Below are 17110 nucleotides of genomic sequence, written 5' to 3' on the forward strand. Positions count from 1 at the left end.
ATCCTTTGTTTTCTTTTCTGTCTAAACCTGAGGTTTTGTTTTACTGTTTGATTCTGTAGATCATGTTCAGCAAGAAGATGTGTCTGGAGCACGATGAGAAGCTGGTATCGTATCTCTCCATGCTCCGAGACATCGAGATGAGAATCAAACGGGTGCAGCCGGCGGAGCAGAATTTGGCAGCCCTGCATGACCTGCTGCAGCAGGCGGAGGTGAGAGAGGCTGGGCCACGCTTGGCTGGCGTTAGGCAGGACAGAGCTCGTCCCTCCTCTCCCCAGCTTCACGTACAGCCCTTGCACCTCCTCCCTGCTTCTGGGAGCCAGCCAGGGAGGTTAGTCTCAGGTTTAACAGGCATTTGTATGCAAACCCCATCCCTCCCCGCTCTGGCACTGCCTCTGGCTCACCTTCTTCTCCCTGCTTAGACAATAACCTAAGCTTGGCTGAAATGAGTTTTACAGCCTGGAGAAAGACAGGCGAGTGCTGGCAGCTGAGTGGGGCTGGAGGGATAGCAATGAATCTTTCTAGCAGATAGATGCAGTGTTTGGAACCGGGTCTCCAAAACCTTTCCTCAGTATTGGCAGCGGGAAGATGAAGTCACTGTATCTTAGACATAACGATGCTGTCTTGCCTCAGGCCCTGGGCGCTGAGCTGCAGGAGCTGAGCTTCTCAGTGAATCAGGAGTTGGACGCCGTGAAGTGGATTGTGGCCAACCCCCCCGAAGAAGTCCCTGAGCAATTACTGAAGGCTTTGGAGAAGGATGCCAAGAACCTCCAGAAGTCTCTGAGCTCTGCAAGTGATGTCCTGGAGTCCCGGCTGCAAAACCTTCGCGGGGCAGCAGAAACCAAAAAGGTAGAGCTGGCAATTGCCTCCGCTGCCTGCTGCCCCCCTAGCATCCCAAAGCTCCTTCCCTGGAGCTCTTTGTTCCTTCTTTAAATGATGCGTTTCTGTTTTTAAGGCTAAAATCCTGGCACATCACGAGACTCTCCAGGGCAAACTCCAGGAGCTACTGAGCTGGGTCTCTGGCACTGCAGAGTCGCTGGACGGCAGCGATTACCACCACGCGACCGATGCGAACAGCTTGAGTCGCTGCCTCCAGCACTACAAGGTAACCATGGCAATGCCCCTAATCCTTCTGGCTGATGAAGTTGCTGTCCTCTGTGCGGAGGAGAAGCTTTTAATCCTGCTTCCCTCCTGGAGCCTTGGTGGGTTTGCCCTTATCCTTTGTTGCAGGAGGAGCAACAATGTTGTGCTTGCTCCAAAGTCATTAATTTCCACAATATACAAACCATCTGCTTTGGCTGTTTGGGGAACATGCTCAAATGCAGGTGTGTGGTGCGGGCTGACAGACTGGGAGGGATTCCCGTCAGGCTTTGTGATGTTGAGGAGAGAGCTGCTTCCTCCGTGGGGGCTCTGAGAGCCCCCTCCTTCACACCTGCCCCGGTCTCCATCGACTGTACGAGGAGCCCAGGCTTCCCTCCACATTTATTCATCTTTTAGCGATAGCTCTCAAGATTTGGTCAGTTCAGCATCTCCTGTTTGCTGGTAGCACCTTGGTGTTGAAGTCAGGGGATCGAAGGCTTTGAGAGCTGATGGTGGCACACGGAGTCACCATGGACAGGACAGGGCTGCTGGCACCTCCAGGTCTGGGTCGTCTTCAGACCCGAGGGCAGCCCTACCCGCACGGTCCAAGCAACCTCTTGACGAGGTGCTGGAGGCCTGGTGCAGAGGAGCGTTGGAAGATTGCTGCAGTGAGATGCTGTCACCTCGATGCCGAGTGTGCTTTTGGGAGAATTTAGAGTTTCTGGAATATATTGTTCTTTTTTTTGGGTGCACACCGCTGCCAGTCCTTGTGTCTCCTCTGAAGCTGGCAGTGCAGGAAAGCTCATTTTGCCTGACAGGTCTTTTCTCTCCCATTCAGGAGCTGAAAGAGCCCCTTGCTGACACCAAGTCTCAGCTCGACGCCACTGCCTTTGACATCCAGTTCCTTATCTCGGAGCACGCCCAGGACTTAACCCCTCAGCAGAGCAGGCAGCTGCTGAGGCTGCTCAATGAGCTGCAGAAGGCTTTTCGGGACCTGTCGGAGCGTGTGACGGCTCAGGTGGAGGTCCTGCAGGTCTGTCTCCAGCAAGTGGAGCAGACGGATCAGGTGAAGGTTGTGAGACATCTGCTTCCTGGCTGCAGTTTGCTCGCTGAAGCGCTTCCCGGCCACAAGACCGTGCGCCGAGACACCTCGTATTTGGGATTTCATATGCATGCCACTCACAGTTTATGACTTCTCATTGCACATCATGAGCTTCCTCTAAAGTCTTTCTTCTTCCTACCACGTAACTCCCAGGCGGAAAGTTGCTTTCCTCCCAAAAGATGGAGCCCTGCCGAGGTGTGGGTAGCACAGGCGGGCAGTCCTCTGCTAGACATCAAGTTGCTTTGGGCTGGGTGGAATAATCCCTGGTCTCTGTAACCCCACCAGAAAATCCCAGTGCAGAGGGGCCACCACAGACACCTGGCAGTTTTAATGTCTTATTTCCACTGCACAGGTCGGGTATTGCTGTTCCAGAGAAACAGCTGAGGATGTATCAAGGCAGCAGGCAGCTGCAAAAGCAAGTCCTCAGGTCTCTGCTGCGTTGCTGCAGCACCCATCACTGCATGGATCCTCTTATTCAAGACAGGATTAGTGTGGTTTTTATTAACAATTGCTCCTGTAACTCTTGCCTGTCTTCTCTGGAGTGTGTGTGTATATTAACCAGTTTGCTTTGCTTTTTCAGATTCAGTGTGCGCCCATCCTAACCCAGGAAGAACTCGCTTTGCAGCTGAAGAGCTCTTAAGAAGGCTCTTTCAATTTGCTTCTGTTGTTTATCTTATGACTGGGAGAAACAAGCGCAGTGTTTTGCACAAGTTTGTACATCACCTTGCTGAAATGCCCAGTGAAACTCAAAACCCTTTATCTCCCCTGGGAAAGGGGAACAGAAACGTTGCAGGGACTCTCAGGTCACATCATGCTCAATTGCTCAAACAGGCGCTTCTGTATTGTGCTCTGGCAGCAAAACGGAGGAGCTGGATCAGCTACAGAAACGCTTTCTCTCTCCTGGGCTCCCTCTCCAACCCCAGGATCAAAAAAACAGCCTATTTGGGTTGCGTGGGGCTCCACAGTGGTGCTGCCTGACCTCAGGTTGTTGTTACCTCTCGTTAGATGAGTTTCTGCTGCAGTTTCAATGTTTGTAAGCTTGAATGGAAAAGGCACAGAAACTTCTGGTTGAGCTCTCCCGAGAAAGGAGTGCGTGACCTGGAGCGTGGCTCCACGTGGAGCTGAACGGGCTTCTCAAAGAGCAGATTGAGAGAAACTTGCTCGAATGGTGCAAAGGTAGAGTGAGCAGCTCCTGCTCGGCAGGGACTCAGCACCTCGGCCCCGTTCCCGCAGCGTGTGAGCCTGAGAGGGAGAGGGAGCACATGGAGAGCTGCAAAAGCCGTTTTCTGTGCTGCATCCTCATTTTCCGGAGATGCTCCAGCTGTAACCTCTCACCTTGCCTTTCAGCGATGTGCGTGACCAGAGGTGCAGCACCGGTACTAACTGTCCCTTCTCCTCTTTCCTCTGCCCGCAGACGCTGCAGGAGCAGCAGGCAGCCCGGGCGCAGAGCCTGGCCGAGCTGAGCCGCTGGCTGTGCCAGGCAGAGGACACGCTGGCAGAGCAGCAGAGAGCAGCCAGTGAAGGGGACCTGTCCACCTTGCAACAGAGGCAAAGCGATGTTAAGGTCAGTGCTTTAAAAAAACGGGGGTCAGCAGAGAGGCTCAGCGCTGCCTCGGGAGCGCGCGGAGCCTTACGGCGTTGTCTGCCTAGGAGCTGCAGAGGAACATGCACACCCGAGCCGCCTCCTTCGCCAGCGTCCTGAAAAGCACAGAGGAGTTTTTGGAGGAGAACAAGGCAAAGATGGAGCCCGGAGAGCTGGCAGCACTGCAAGAGAAGCTCCAGCATGCCAAAGAGCAGTACCGGTCCCTGCAGGAGAGGACGGAGTTGGCCCAGAAGGAGCTGGAGAGTGCTGTGACTGCTGCAGTGCAGCAGGAGACTGAAAAGGTAACGTGCAAAGAGCTGTAGCCCCTGGGTTCTGCTTGAGGTGGACGGTGAGGTCCAGTTGGTGCAATGAGGTTTATTCGGGGTCCTGATGGTCATCTACATGATGCAGCGTAAAGCAAGTTGCTGTTCCTTCCTGCCTGTCCCCCAGGCGAGATGCTCCCCCAGGCATTTCTCTCGTGAAATGCCTTGAGAGCTGCAGCCACAGATGAGCTGGTTGTGGAGGAAATGGGGGAGTAAAAGGCACCTTGCTCTGCCTTTGGGCTGACCTTTAATGGGAGCGTGAGCATCGGGCACCTCCACGCGCTGGCACTGAAAGCAATGCTCACACCTGCGTGCGTGGAGCTGCAGCCCTTTGGGGTGGGAACTCTGGGTTGTATCAGGGTGAGAAATGCAACGTAGCAGAGAGGCTGAGTTTATTCACAGCTTCTTTGCACCTTCCCCACTTCCAGAGAGTCACGAAGTGTTTTGGATGTCTGTGAGTGTCTCAAGCATTTGCTGTGGCTGGAAAACCGTTTGGCGTTTTTCTTCTGTTGATTTTTGTCTCCCTCCCCCATGCAGCAGCTTGCTGAACATGCATAAAACGGGTCATTCTTATCTGGAGCCTTTGTGCTTTCAGGTGAAAGCTGCCAAAGAGCTGGAGGAAAACAGCAATAAGATCGATTCCCTTTTGAACTGGGTGGCATCACTGGAGCAGAAGGGAGGGCTCCTGGAGTACAGACCCCATCCCATCGAGCAAGCGCCAGGGGTGCAAGTGGGGACAGGCACTCAGGACGTCCCCGATGGTCACGTCGTGGGAGCAGACAGTGCTGCCGAGAGCCTGGACGAGCAGTACGAGAGGCTGAAGGTCAGGACCAACACCTCATCCCTCTCAAAGCTTTCGCTCCGACACGCTGACCCTGCCTCCGGCTGCTGATGTAGCTGGGAGCAGGACAGGGTGTTAGATGGGTCTGGCCTCTGAAACACGTGTTCAGGGTGATTTTTCCATATAGGAGTCGTGGGAAGTCCCTGCCTGCCTTCCTGAAGGACATGCGCTCTGTGTTGGTGGGTGGGTGCCATGGCAGGGTGCAATAAGGGTAACGAGAGAAGGTGCCCATCGTGGTCGGAGAAGGGGCTACTCTCCTGCGCGCAGACCACCCGCCTGCAACCTTGGGGTGCTCCCCCACCTTCTTAGTGCTGTAGGAGGGTGCGGAGGCTCAGTCACACGTGTGGCCTCGCTGCACCCACTTGGATGCTGGTGGGCAGAGACCCTCGGTCGCAAGCGTCACCTTTGCTCGCCGGCATTTTTCAGGCCCAGCACCAGGAGCTGCTGTCCCAGCAGCAGGACGTCATCCTGGCCACGCAGTCGGCGCAGGCTTTCCTGGACAAGCACGGCCACAGCCTGGCTGAGGAGGAGCGGGACCGGCTCCAGAGCCGGCTGGCAGAGCTGAAGGACCAGTATGCGGCTTCCCTCTCGCAATCAGAAACGCAGCTGAAGCAAGTGCAAGTCCTGCGGGACGAGCTGCAGAAGTTCTTGCGGGATCACGGGGAGTTCGAGGCTTGGCTGAAGCAAGCAGAGCAGGATCTGGAGGGGATGTACAAGGGGGACAGCGACCCCACGGCCCTCCGGCAGCTGCTCCTGCGGCAGGGGAGCTTCTCGGAAGACGTGATCTCCCACAAAGGCGACCTGCGGTTTGTTACCATGTCAGGGCAGAAGGTGCTGGATGTGGAGGGAGCTGCTGGGGACGCAGGGTCCCAGCCGCTGATGTCCGGGAGTGTGGTCAAGAGCAAGCTGGAAGATGCAACACAGCGATACACCACGCTACACTCCAAGGTACGGGAAGGGCTTTGCAAGGCTGGGAGTTGTTTTCCTGCTGTGCATGTAGAACAAGCAGGAATGGCAGAGGGATGTTTCTCGAGTGTCTTGCTGGATTTCTAGAACATACGTAGATTGTAGAACAAGGATTGTCTTCTTCAGGGCTTGGGCAGTCTTGGTGTTGGTCTGCATTTGCCTCCTGTAATTCCTTTAACATATATGGCAAGATTGGTTTTTTAATTGTTTTTTTCTTTCTTGATGATTTCTGTGCATTTTCCACTGGTGCCCAGGTTGCTCTGTGCTTGCGTTCATCCTCCCGTTATGTCTTGTTGCTCCTTTGCAGTGCACCAAGCTTGGCTCCCACCTGAACACCTTGCTGGATCACTACCAGCAGTTCCAGGAGGTGGCAGAGTCTCTCAGGACATGGCTGCAGGAGAGCGAAACCGCCGTTGGGAAACTGCTCTCTGAGACGGTTTCTTCAGATCCGGCTATTCTGCAAAAGCAGCTCGCCAGTGCTAAGGTACGGATGGTGTCCTTGGGTGATCTCCTGGGGCAGAGTTGGAGCCTGTATGGGAATTTGGCTGCTGCTCTGAGCAGATAGGAACAGGAAAGAGACTCAACCCGTTCGCTTTTTTAGCTGGTTGAGTGCAAAGATGTACCTGCAGGCTCAGCAGGTCCCAGTGCTGCAGATCAGGTAGAGCCAGACTCTTCTGAGAGGTGCTCAAAGCAATGACAAGGGGCTGCAGTCACACACTGCCACGGGGGAGATCCTAGTGGGACTTGGGGGGATGTTCCTCCCCCATGAGGGTGGCTGGGTGCTGGGACAGCCCAGACCCTCTGATCCAGCTCTGCCTCCAGCATGAGGTTGGACCTTCCCAACTACATTATTATTTTTCTGAATAATTTTGTGATGGAGAGAACAGGATCCCTCAGCAGGGTTTAAATGGAACCCTGAGCTCCCCACGGGTGCAGGTCTCTTGCGTGTGACCCACCATTGATTTTGCCTTGTCTCGTGTCAAAGCAGCAGCTGCAGGGAGACCTTGCTGAGCATCAGGTGCCGGTGGAGAAGCTCCAGAAAGCAGCTCGGTCCTTGCTGGAGGTACAAGGGGAGCCAGCCCCAGACCACGGACATATTCAGGAAACAACAGGTACGGAGCAAAGCAGCTGCCTGCATTAGCAGGGATGGTTGGGGAGAGTGTGAAAACAAACCAGGGAGGGAGGAAAGATGAAGTCTCCCATTTTTGGAGGAAGCACACAGCAACGCGTCTTCACGTGTTTGCTCATGGGGAGGGCTGTGATGCAGGTTGGCCATTTGTGTTGGGTCCCCTGACTCGCTGCTGGCTTTGAGGACGGGGATTCATCGTCAGTGAGAATTTGGCAGGAGCCAAAGGTGATCCTTGCTGCTCTCTGAGCATCAGGCAAGAAGCTCTTTGCCGCTGATTCTCCTTTGCACTGAACTCTGCAGATGCCATCGTGAACCGCTTCCAGAGCCTCTCCCAGCAGATGGCCGAGCGCTCGGACCTGCTGCAGAAATCCATCGCCCAGTCCCAGAGTGTCCAGGAGAGCCTGGAGAGCCTTCTCCAGTCAGTGGCTGAGATTGAGAAGAACCTGGAGAGAGAGCAGCCAGCTGCGCTCTCCTCCGCCTCCATCCAGGACTCGCTTGCCACGAGTGCGGTAAGACTGGTCCCTGAGCTCCCTCGCCTCAAACATGCCTGTCTGCAGGACCTGAACCATGCAGGCAGTTGCTGGGGATTAGCCACAGTATTCTGAAAGCACAAAAAAACCCCAAACCCTAAAAAGAGATATGAGCAGAACCTTTACTTAATTTCTTTAAGCCAGGACACAGACCTGTTGAAAGTCTCCTTTCTTCTTTGCTAACCAGTAGGGCTTGGATATCAGGCACGAGGGAAAGGCAGAGCAGGTTGGGGAGATCAGAAAGGAAAGGAAAACTGGGATAGAAAACTATTCTTGCCCGACGCTGGTCGTCTCGAAGCATGCGCTGCCGTTCCCAAGGGTGGCCCAGTCTCTTCACGCCAGTTCAGTTTTGCTCAAGAGCCTTCCTAAAATGGCATCCCTTTCTGTGTCTGCTTACCACAGAAGCTGAAGCAGGACATCGCCAGGCAGAAGAGCTGCCTGGAAGCCACCCGTGAGATGGTGACGCAGTTCATGGAGGCGGCAGACAGCCCCACGGCCTCTGCCCTGCAGGGCAAGCTGGCAGAGGTGACGGAGCATTTCGGCAGGCTGTGCCAGCAGCAGCAGGAGAGGGAGGATGCGCTGAAGGGCCTCCTCCCGAAGGTCGAGCAGTACGAGCAGCTCTCGGAGAAGTTGCAGCAGTTCACGGAGAGCAGAGCACGGATGTTGGCATCTGGGAATCAGCCGGACCGGGACATCGCTCACTTCTCCCAGCACATCCAGGTGAGATGCAGGGGGAAAAGACTCCATCTGCCTCGGATTTCTGGGGCAGGGCCGTTTTGCAGTGATTTCTTCCTGGGGAAACGAGCCCTGGTTTGCTCCCAGGCTGCCAGGATCCACAGGACCTGTGCTGGCTCGTTGCCTGGGGCAGGGAGCGTGGCTGGAGCAGCTCAGGCTGTTTCCAGCCATGAGAGAAGGGAATGGCATTTCCCTGGAGGCAGGCTGGTGTTCAGAAAGGATCCCTAGCCAGGTTCTTGGGGGCCAGACCAAATATAGCAAGGTTTTACCAATTAAAGACTCCACAGGGTTAATACAGCAAAATGCCTGAGCGCTGGCTGTAAGCACAGTGCAGGATGTGACAAAGCCCTCGGAGATGCCGTGGATCCTGGTGGTCAGTCATTGCTGTACTGCACAGGATTCTTCCCTCCGGCTTCCTACGAGTGCTCTGCTATGGGAAGTGGTTTGGCCACAGCCTCAGAAATGCTCTAAGCTGGCATAAAACCAGACACTTGTGCTGGGGGGGGGGGGTGTTGATTTGGCTTGGTCTAGGGCCCCCTGTCCCATTCACTGCATGGCCTTACACCAGTACTGGGGAAGGTGGGACTCGCTCCTGCAGCTGCTTAAAGTATTTGCTGAGCAGGAGCCGGAGGAGCAGGTGGGATTGAGCCATGCCCTCCCGTTCAGCGCTGGTGCGATTCGTGGCACTGCCCGCAGAGGGTTTCTCCAGCTCACCGGGACGTGGGGCTGTCCGCTGCATTCCCCCTGCCCAAGTCTGCTGGTGGGGGCATGGTCGACATCGCCCTTTGCTCTTGGCAGGAACTGAATTCGGAGATGAGGCAGCACCAGGAGGACCTGGCTGCCCTGGAGCACCTGGCTGCGGAACTGGGGTCCTGCGGCTTCGCCCCCGGTGCTTCCCAACAGCAGGAGAAGCTGCAGAGCCTGAAGAAAGACTTCCTGCAACTGCAGAAGGTGGCAAAAGAGAGGTGAGTCCCAGGGACGCGGTCGCTCCCTGGGGAGGTGAGTTTGGAGGTGGCTTGGTGGTCAGAGCAAGACCCCGTGGAGATCTCCTTTCCACGGGAGGGGGCACGAGTGAACTCTTCCTGCCTCCCTCCTCCCACACCCGGAGACATAAGGCAGCTCGCTCCAGCTGACGCTTTAAAAAAAGCCTTGGCTGGGGGCGTTGTGAAAAATTCCTGGTGCTGCAGAAGCCGGCGTTCGTGCCGTTTCCCGGCGTGTGGGCTGCCACAGCTCCATCCCAGAGCATCTTGCTGGAGGGGAAGCGGGGTGCTGGCAGAGGATCGGGAGCCTGCCCCAGGCGTGCTCTGCGGGAGGTGACAGAGCAGAGCAGCCTGTCCCTAGAGTCCCCCTAAAGTGGGGATAAAGGGGAGCTTTTTAGCAGCGGCTTGAGCTCGAATCGGTCATGGCAGCTTGAGCAGGGTCGGAGCGACAGCTCGCTTGTGTCCCGGGGTGGGGGGGTCACACGTCCCAGGCTGTTTCTCCAAACTCCCTGGTGAATACAGGGAAGGTGACAGGGAAAAGCAGGTGAATCTCATAATAATCCCCAGTAATTCAGCACCGCACAGAGAGCTGCCTCCGGCCGTTCCTCCGGGATGGGCTGAATAGATGAGAGCCATGGCCGAGGAGGAGGGGCGGCACAGCCTGGCCTCCCCCGGGCTGCAGCTGGCTGGGGTGAGACGGCATGAATGAGCCCTGTCTTCCCGAAAGCTTTGCTTCCCCCGGGACAAAGAACCCGGTGCAGAGCCGGCGCAGGTTGGCGGTGGTGATCCCGTGGCTGTCGGCTACCGCGGTGGTGCTGGAGTGGCCCCAAAAGTGCCACCGGCTGCAGCTTGCGGGGGGCAGCGGCAGCGAGGGACAGGCTGCAGCATGCACCCCGCTTTGGCTGGCACTGTACGCGCCGTTCCTAAGCAACATCGAATAATAATAATAAAAAGAAGGGGTCCTAGAGACACAACTGTGCTACATTCAAGCGGGGGTAATTGCAAGGCAAAGCACGAGCTCTGACTCTCCAAAACCTTTTCACTCGCAGAGAAAAGGATGCATCGTCCTGCCAGGAGCAACTGGACGAATTTCGGAAGCTGGTTGGGGCCGTGAGGAAGTGGCTGAGGGAGACCGAAAGCAAAATGCCGTCTGCTGAGACCTCCCTGGGCACCCAGGAGCTGCACCAGCGCAGGCAGCAGATCCAGGTGGGCAGAGGGAGCTGGAACTGGAGTGGAAAAGTTGGCAGCTGGTGTGGAAACGCTGGAATGTGGAATAAATCCCAGGAAGCAGAGTCCTGGGAGGTGTTTTATGGTCTCAAGAATCCTGCACTCCCCTGTACTTGCTGGTGGGCTGCAGCCCCTGGTGTGTGTGCGTCCAGTGGTCCCTGGCTTGTGGAGAAGGCAGCAGTGCAAAGATCCTCTTGGGCACTGCGTGGTTTCCCTTCCTTCCCCCTGCTTGCTCTGGGCAGGATTTGGGAGTGGGAGACCCAAGCACACTCATTTTCACTGAGTGTTTCCCCTTGCTAGACGTGGAAGGTGGCCGCCTGTCATCCGAGCCCCCGCTCCTCTCCGGCACCGTGATGCTTTAAATCAGGATATGCCGAGGGTTTGACTCAGAGGCAGAGCAGTGTCTGCTGAGTCACCCGCAGCCCTCGCACCCCATGGCACGCCACCGGGCTCCGGCACGCCACCGGGCTCTGCCAAAAGCTGTGGGGACTGGACTCATGTGAGGCTGGATTGTGCAGAGAGGAGGGTGGTCCCCAAAATGGTAGGAGGGAGAAAAAGGTTTCCTTAGACAGACCTGCTAGGTAGGGAAGAGCTTTTCACTCTTTGATTCCCCCCCCCGACAAAAATAAATGTAAAGACACCCACTTTCCTGGTGCAGCCTGCTCGCCACGTGCCGGTGCGCCCTTTGCCGTTTCCCTGGGTGCCGTGTCCTGGTGCCACCGAGTCACCGCCGAGGTGATGGGTGAGGAAGGGAGGGCTACGGCCAGGCAAGTGCGGCGTGCGATCTCAGGCTTTGCTTTTGACCAGGATCTCCTAGAGGAGTGGAAGGGGAAGGGGGCCCAGGTGGAGGAGATCGGCCGCAGAGGGACCATCCTGGAGAACCTGATCGTGGAGATTACGGCCCCCGACACCCCATCCAAGGCAGGTGAGTTGCAGCCCGCTCTCCCGAGGATGATTCCTTCCTTGGCATTCTGTTTGCTCTCACCACTGCGTCTTCTCTCAGCCTGCCTCAAGCAAAAAAAATGGGTTATTTCCCCCTTTTAACAAACTTCAGGGTGTCTGACTATTGTGGGGCTGAGCCCCATGGTCGAGTTGCTGGTGCTCGTTGCATTAATGCATCAGACCAGCGCTCAGAGCCCACCAACTTGCCTTAATTTGCTGTAGCATAATGAGCACTGAATTACCCTGCGTTTGCCGTGAGCCCAGCGTGGGGACACGTACCACGGTTCGGATGGAGATGGGAGCTCCAGGCTGCTGCGGCGTGGGGGTCTGAGCTCTCGGCCCCGCAGGGAGCTCGTGGAGGCGGCTCCTGCTTTCTCTTGGGGATGTGCTTCAGCCTCCTGAGGGCTGGAGTGTTTTAATCAAACTCCGGTATTTGGGTTTCATATCTGGATGAAATTTAAGACTGCAGTATTCAGACGTGATTTACTAGTCTCCTTTTTGGCTTCAAGTCTGTGAAGCAATGAGATTATGTCTGGTTCGTTTGGAAACCAACTAAAAGATGTCTTCCAGCTTGTGAGAACAAGTCCCTGGACTCTCATCATTGATGGGCATTTATGGGAATTCGCAGTCTAGATATGTTTGTTAGGGTTAACTTGATGAGCAGTTAAGTGGGAAACCTCCAAGAGAAATGGGGAGAGGCTTGTTGTGGGTGACCCACATGGTCACCCATGTGGGGTGACCAAAGCTGCAGCCCCTTACATCCATGAAAGCTTTAAAATGTGTGGTTAGAAACAGAGAGACTTACCCGATAACGTTTCTGATGAATCCCCCTTTGGCTGTGAACGTAGCTGTGATATCTGGTGTCCAAGGAAGGGACGCTGGCACATCCTGCATGGAGCCTCTTGGCAAAGAGAGCGTGTCCGTGCACCAAGGCGGATTTAAATAGTTTCATCCCATAAGAAAAGGAGAATATGGGGGAGTTAATCTCTTCAAGGGAGTTAATCTCTTCAGGGAAGGCATTCAGCAGTCTCACTTGATGTTATAATTCCCAAAATCATGCTCAGGGTAGCAGCTTTCCAGGCGTGGAGAGGTGGCCAGCGGTCCCCAGTATTACGGTTCACGCAGGAGCCACGTCCACTCTGGTCCCTGGGTGATGCTGGGAGAGGTGCCCAGCTCCAGACGGCATCAGAAATTCTGCTGCTGGTCCAGGGAGGCAGGAGCAGCTCCGGGAAAGCGAGGGGTGCGAGTGTGTTGGGAGGAGGAGAAATAAAAGGGACTTCAAATCGAACTAATGCCGATGGTTCGGCACCGCGCCAGGCGGGTGGGCCCGTGGAGACGCCGCGTCTGTGCTTGGTGGCCAGTGTGGTCCGTGTCGTGGAGGGCCGTTCATCGCTTTGCTGTCTGCATTCCTAATGCGTCTGTCTTGTCCCTCTGTCTGTCTCCGTCCCCTCTGCTCAGGTGCCGCGCTGCCCGCTCCGGGAGGGTCGGTAGGCAGCGTGAACGGATACCACACGTGCAAAGGTGAGCTCGCTTGTCACCGCTGTGCCGGCACGTTGCGTGCCGAGGCTGCCTCGCCATCTCCCTGTCCGTTTTTTGTCTGTGCGTTTCCATCCGTGAGAATATAAACCACAACGTGACACCGTCAGCATCCCATCGCAAGTGGAACGAGCCTGCCGACAGGCTCACGAATGCTCAGCCGTGCTGCGCGGTAGCCGGAGCCGTTGGGACAGGCAGGCGGTGATGGAGGATGTAGGTCAGGCTGAAGGACGGAGAGGGGCAGCTTTGGGGAGTGACGGCACCCTGACACCCCATCAGGTGGTGTTAAGAGCTGATAAATGGGAGATCGTTTTAAGGCCTGCAATTAAATTTATTGGTTCTAAGGGATTATAACGGCATCCAACCCTTCACTTTGAAGAGCAATTTTAATTATTGCCGGTTATCTGCTGTTAGTTCACCGGTTCAACGAGATAATAGGTTCATAAAAATGGCTTTATATTTTGGTGTCAAATTATTTAACACTGCATTAGCAGTGACATTGTGAAAGGGGGGCTCAGCTTGCATCAGTCTCACAAACACGAAGGCATTTGCTTTGTTCGCAAACTGTCAACATGCATACGTGGTGCGACTGGAAGGGCCCCTCTGGCATGAGAGGTGAGGATAATCTGACATTGCTCTGCAGGCAGACGGACGGCAGCACGGCCTCTTGCTCCTCATGCTTGGCTGGCTGTGGCTGCCCAGGGCTAGATTAGTACCTGATAGTCCAGGGTAAGATGGACAACGCGGGCAGCGGTCCTCATCTCAGGCTGCTTTTTGGAAACAGATCTGACCGAGATCCAGTGCGATGTGTCGGACGTGACCCAGCAGTACCAGGGCCTTGGTGCGGCGCTGCGGGAACGGCAGCAGCAGCTCTCGGCTATGCTGGAGAAGATGCAAGAAGTGCAGGAGGAGGCCAGCTCGATGCTGAAGTGGCTGGAGTCGAAGGAACGAACGCTGTCGGAGCTGGACGCCTCCTCCTCGCCCACCAAGACGGAGACGATGAGAGCCCAGGCCGAGCACAACAAGGTAACTGCCAGAGCAAAAAAAGGGGATCAGAGCATCTCCTCCCAAAGGATCTTGGAGACGTGCTTTATTGCAGCAGGAGTAGAGGGATTAGCAACGAGGATCTGCCCTGGGTTAAAGCAGGGCTTTCCCCAGAAGGGATCACAGGCAGGTCTGTCGTGCGCTGTGCTCGACTTCTTTGCTTTTAGACCTGTTGCTTTCAGGCATTTGGCTCAGGGGAAAGGACCTTATCTGTAGCCCTTGCTGCTGGGTCACTCCAGCTTCTCCTGGAAAGCAATTCCCAGCCTTTCCCTGCTCGTGGAGCCAAGTTAGCTCACGATATTGCTAAAAAAATGAAGTGATTTCATTAAAGAGCAAAGAACAGAAATTGTCCAACTCCAGCTTGTAGCTGCTGCTTCATTCCTACTCGGTGATTTCATTCTTTTGCCCTGTATCTGAAGAAGTTCAAATGATTATTTTCCAGGCATTTCTGGCTGAATTGGAACAAAACTCAGGGAAGATCCAGAAGGTAAAGGAAGAACTTTCTGGCTTGCTGGAGAAATATCCAGATTCTCCAGAAGCAGCGAACTGGAAGAAGATGCAGGAAGACCTGAGTAAGTGCCTGAAGCACTTAGTGAGGCTTCTGTCTTGAAACATCACATTAGAAGCGGTTCAGGATTGCAGGGCGATTCCAAAGTCACAGCAGAGCAGAGTCGCTTCTAATTAAAATTCAGTAAATAGCAAACTTATCTCCAAGCTGTCTGGTGTACAAGGTGTTCCTGAGACGAGCACTGTCGTGATTAATGAAATCTCTATGATGGATGTGTATTTTAAAGACTTGCCTCCTTAAATTACTTCTTTAAAAAAAAAAAAAAAAAACAAACAGAAAGAAAAATAAGGCATTAGGGACATGGGTTGATTATTTTGATTAAAAGCTTCACTGCTTGATATAAAATTCTAGTCATTAGTAAGGCTATCCTAGGTAATCAAATGTTGACTAAACAAGACTGTGTATTTAAAAAGAAGCCCAGAGATTCTCTTCTTTGAAATAGCAGGAACGCTTTTATGGAGTTCTCCGTCCAGGAGATCTGAATGTGCTGTGTGAGGACTGATACACATGAGAGTATCCTCATTTATCGAGCCAGGGATGTGAGATGGCTCACCTAAGGTCAGACCAGCTCCTGGCAGTAGTGACTAGAGCGCAAAAATCCTGCTTGCAAGGTTTTTTTTCCTATGAGCTTCAAGACCACGTAGCCATTAGAAATGGGTGCCGGCTTATTAGATGGAGAGTAAATAGAACCACACTAGTTTTATTGAAAAGCTGAGGAGGTTTCCCATCGGGGAAGCCATGGGGAGGGTAAAGAACCTTCTCGATGGAGGGGTGGGCTGCCTGGGAGCACGACCGCTGCCAACACAGCCGGTGCTTCAGATTGCAGGTGGGAAAGAGCCAGCCAGGCGACAGCCGAGCGGCAGCAGAAGCTGGAGGAGTCGGTGAACCAGCTGGCCAGCTTCCAGGCTGCCGAAGCCCAGCTGCGCCCTTGGCTCATGGAGAAGGAGCTGATGATGAGCGTGCTGGGACCCCTCTCCATCGACCCCAACATGCTGAACGCACAGAAGCAGCAGGTCCAGGTGAGCTGGGAGCCGCGTCCGCATCGCCACGGTGGGGTCGGGTCAAGGAGGGGAGGGCGTCTCATCCAGTGTGTGAGGTGGAAGATTGCACTCTGAGTTATTTGTCTCGCAAGCGCTCTGCCGTGCGAGTGTTGGGAGACCTCATGGCTCCTCTCCCAAGTCCTCCAAACCCTGCCGAGCGCAAACTACTGTGAATAACTTGAAACGGGTGCAGTGCTTGAGCTCTCTTCCCCGCACTGGATTGACTCATCAGTGAATCACTTGGCCCCTCTTGGAGAGTGAAATTGCTTTAAACAAGACCTGTGCTGATGCTCTGCAGGACTTGCTAATGCTGCCCCTCCGCCTGGCAGCCTGCCCTTTCTGTACCTCCTGCTTCCAAATCCTAACATGTCCGTAACCGGCCACACCATAAAATAAAATGCCCCAGTTAACATAATTAGACTTCCTTCTCATCTAACTGGTTTATGTTACATTACACAGCAGTAGGACAAATAAGAGAGAGAGCAGAGTACTGGAGTCGCAGACCCCTCCCAGCTTTTTAAGTTGCAAGGTCACAGTAAATTGTGGTCTACCCAGCCCAATCGCCAGCCCAGCCCAGGGCTCGTTCCTACTGATTCTGTGGGTTGGATAAAGCCCCTAGAGGTCTGGTTCGTTTTGACTGTGTGTACTCGGAGCTGTCAGTTTTCTGCAAACACTTTCATGTTATTTCTGTTGCAGTTTATGCTGAAGGAATTTGAAGCTCGCAGACAGCAGCATGAGCAGCTCAACCAGGCAGCTCAGAGCATCTTGACTGGCCCTGGAGATGTTTCTCCATCCACTAACCAGGTGCGGGAAGAGCTCCAAGGGGTTAATCAGAAATGGTCCGAGCTAATGGAACGCCTCAACTCCCGCTCCAGCCAAATTGACCAAGCCATAGTAAAGAGCACCCAGTACCAGGAGCTCCTCCAGGGCCTCTCCGAGAAGGTGAAGGCGGTTGGGCAGCGCCTGAGCAGCCAGTCTGCCATCAGCACGCAGCCCGATGCCGTGAAACAGCAGCTAGAGGAAACCAGTGAGATCCGCTCGGACCTGGAGCAGCTGGAAGAGGAGATAGCAGAGGCTCAGACCCTCTGTGACGACCTCTCTGTCCTCATCGGGGAGCAGTATCTCAAAGATGAGTTAAGGAAACGTCTGGAGACGGTGGCTCTTCCTCTCAAAGGGCTGGAAGACCTGGCAGGTGAGACAGAGCGGAGAAGTTGCTTAAGAGATGTTGGGATGTCAAACTCCACCCCTGCTTTTTGCCAAAGGGCACTACCATCGCTGGGTTTCTAAGAATAATAGGGGAAGCACCATTTATCATTTTTTAGGGTGCTTCATGGGTGTTTTGTGTGGGACTAAGCACAGGAGGGTTCAAACTCCAGACATACCCGAGCCTGGAGAGGGAGCAGAGGTGTTGAGTCCCACTGGTGTGGCTCTTCCAACAAGCTGCCTGGCTTGCAGCAGCGTGGCATGTGCTGTGCTTGGGAAAAAAAA

At 54.6% G+C, this 17110-nt stretch overlaps 1 protein-coding gene across 17 annotated transcripts in view; it reads left to right on the forward strand.

Moving 5' to 3' along the window:
* Positions 1–17110, forward strand: part of MACF1 (microtubule actin crosslinking factor 1) — a 146874-nt gene that overhangs the window by 74243 nt on the left and 55521 nt on the right. For 8 of the 17 annotated variants that reach the window (XM_075047359.1, XM_075047367.1, XM_075047364.1 and 5 more), the window contains exons 37-56: positions 60–209; positions 631–846; positions 953–1102; positions 1916–2149; positions 3594–3743; positions 3830–4063; positions 4680–4907; positions 5352–5873; positions 6199–6375; positions 6880–7003; positions 7321–7529; positions 7953–8270; positions 9084–9250; positions 10315–10471; positions 11300–11417; positions 12893–12955; positions 13755–13996; positions 14457–14586; positions 15402–15601; positions 16319–16814. In XM_075047359.1, coding sequence (XP_074903460.1) covers positions 60–209; positions 631–846; positions 953–1102; positions 1916–2149; positions 3594–3743; positions 3830–4063; positions 4680–4907; positions 5352–5873; positions 6199–6375; positions 6880–7003; positions 7321–7529; positions 7953–8270; positions 9084–9250; positions 10315–10471; positions 11300–11417; positions 12893–12955; positions 13755–13996; positions 14457–14586; positions 15402–15601; positions 16319–16814 — 4285 coding nt within the window. Of the gene's footprint in view, positions 1–59; positions 210–630; positions 847–952; positions 1103–1915; positions 2150–3593; positions 3744–3829; positions 4064–4679; positions 4908–5351; positions 5874–6198; positions 6376–6876; positions 7004–7320; positions 7530–7952; positions 8271–9083; positions 9251–10314; positions 10472–11299; positions 11418–12892; positions 12956–13754; positions 13997–14456; positions 14587–15401; positions 15602–16318; positions 16815–17110 lie in introns of all 17 variants that reach the window. The other 9 variants (XM_075047369.1, XM_075047360.1, XM_075047365.1 and 6 more) reach the window with 6 other exon arrangements.

This window comes from Buteo buteo, chromosome 16, assembly GCF_964188355.1.
Source record: "Buteo buteo chromosome 16, bButBut1.hap1.1, whole genome shotgun sequence".
Taxonomy (NCBI): Eukaryota; Metazoa; Chordata; class Aves; order Accipitriformes; family Accipitridae; genus Buteo; species Buteo buteo.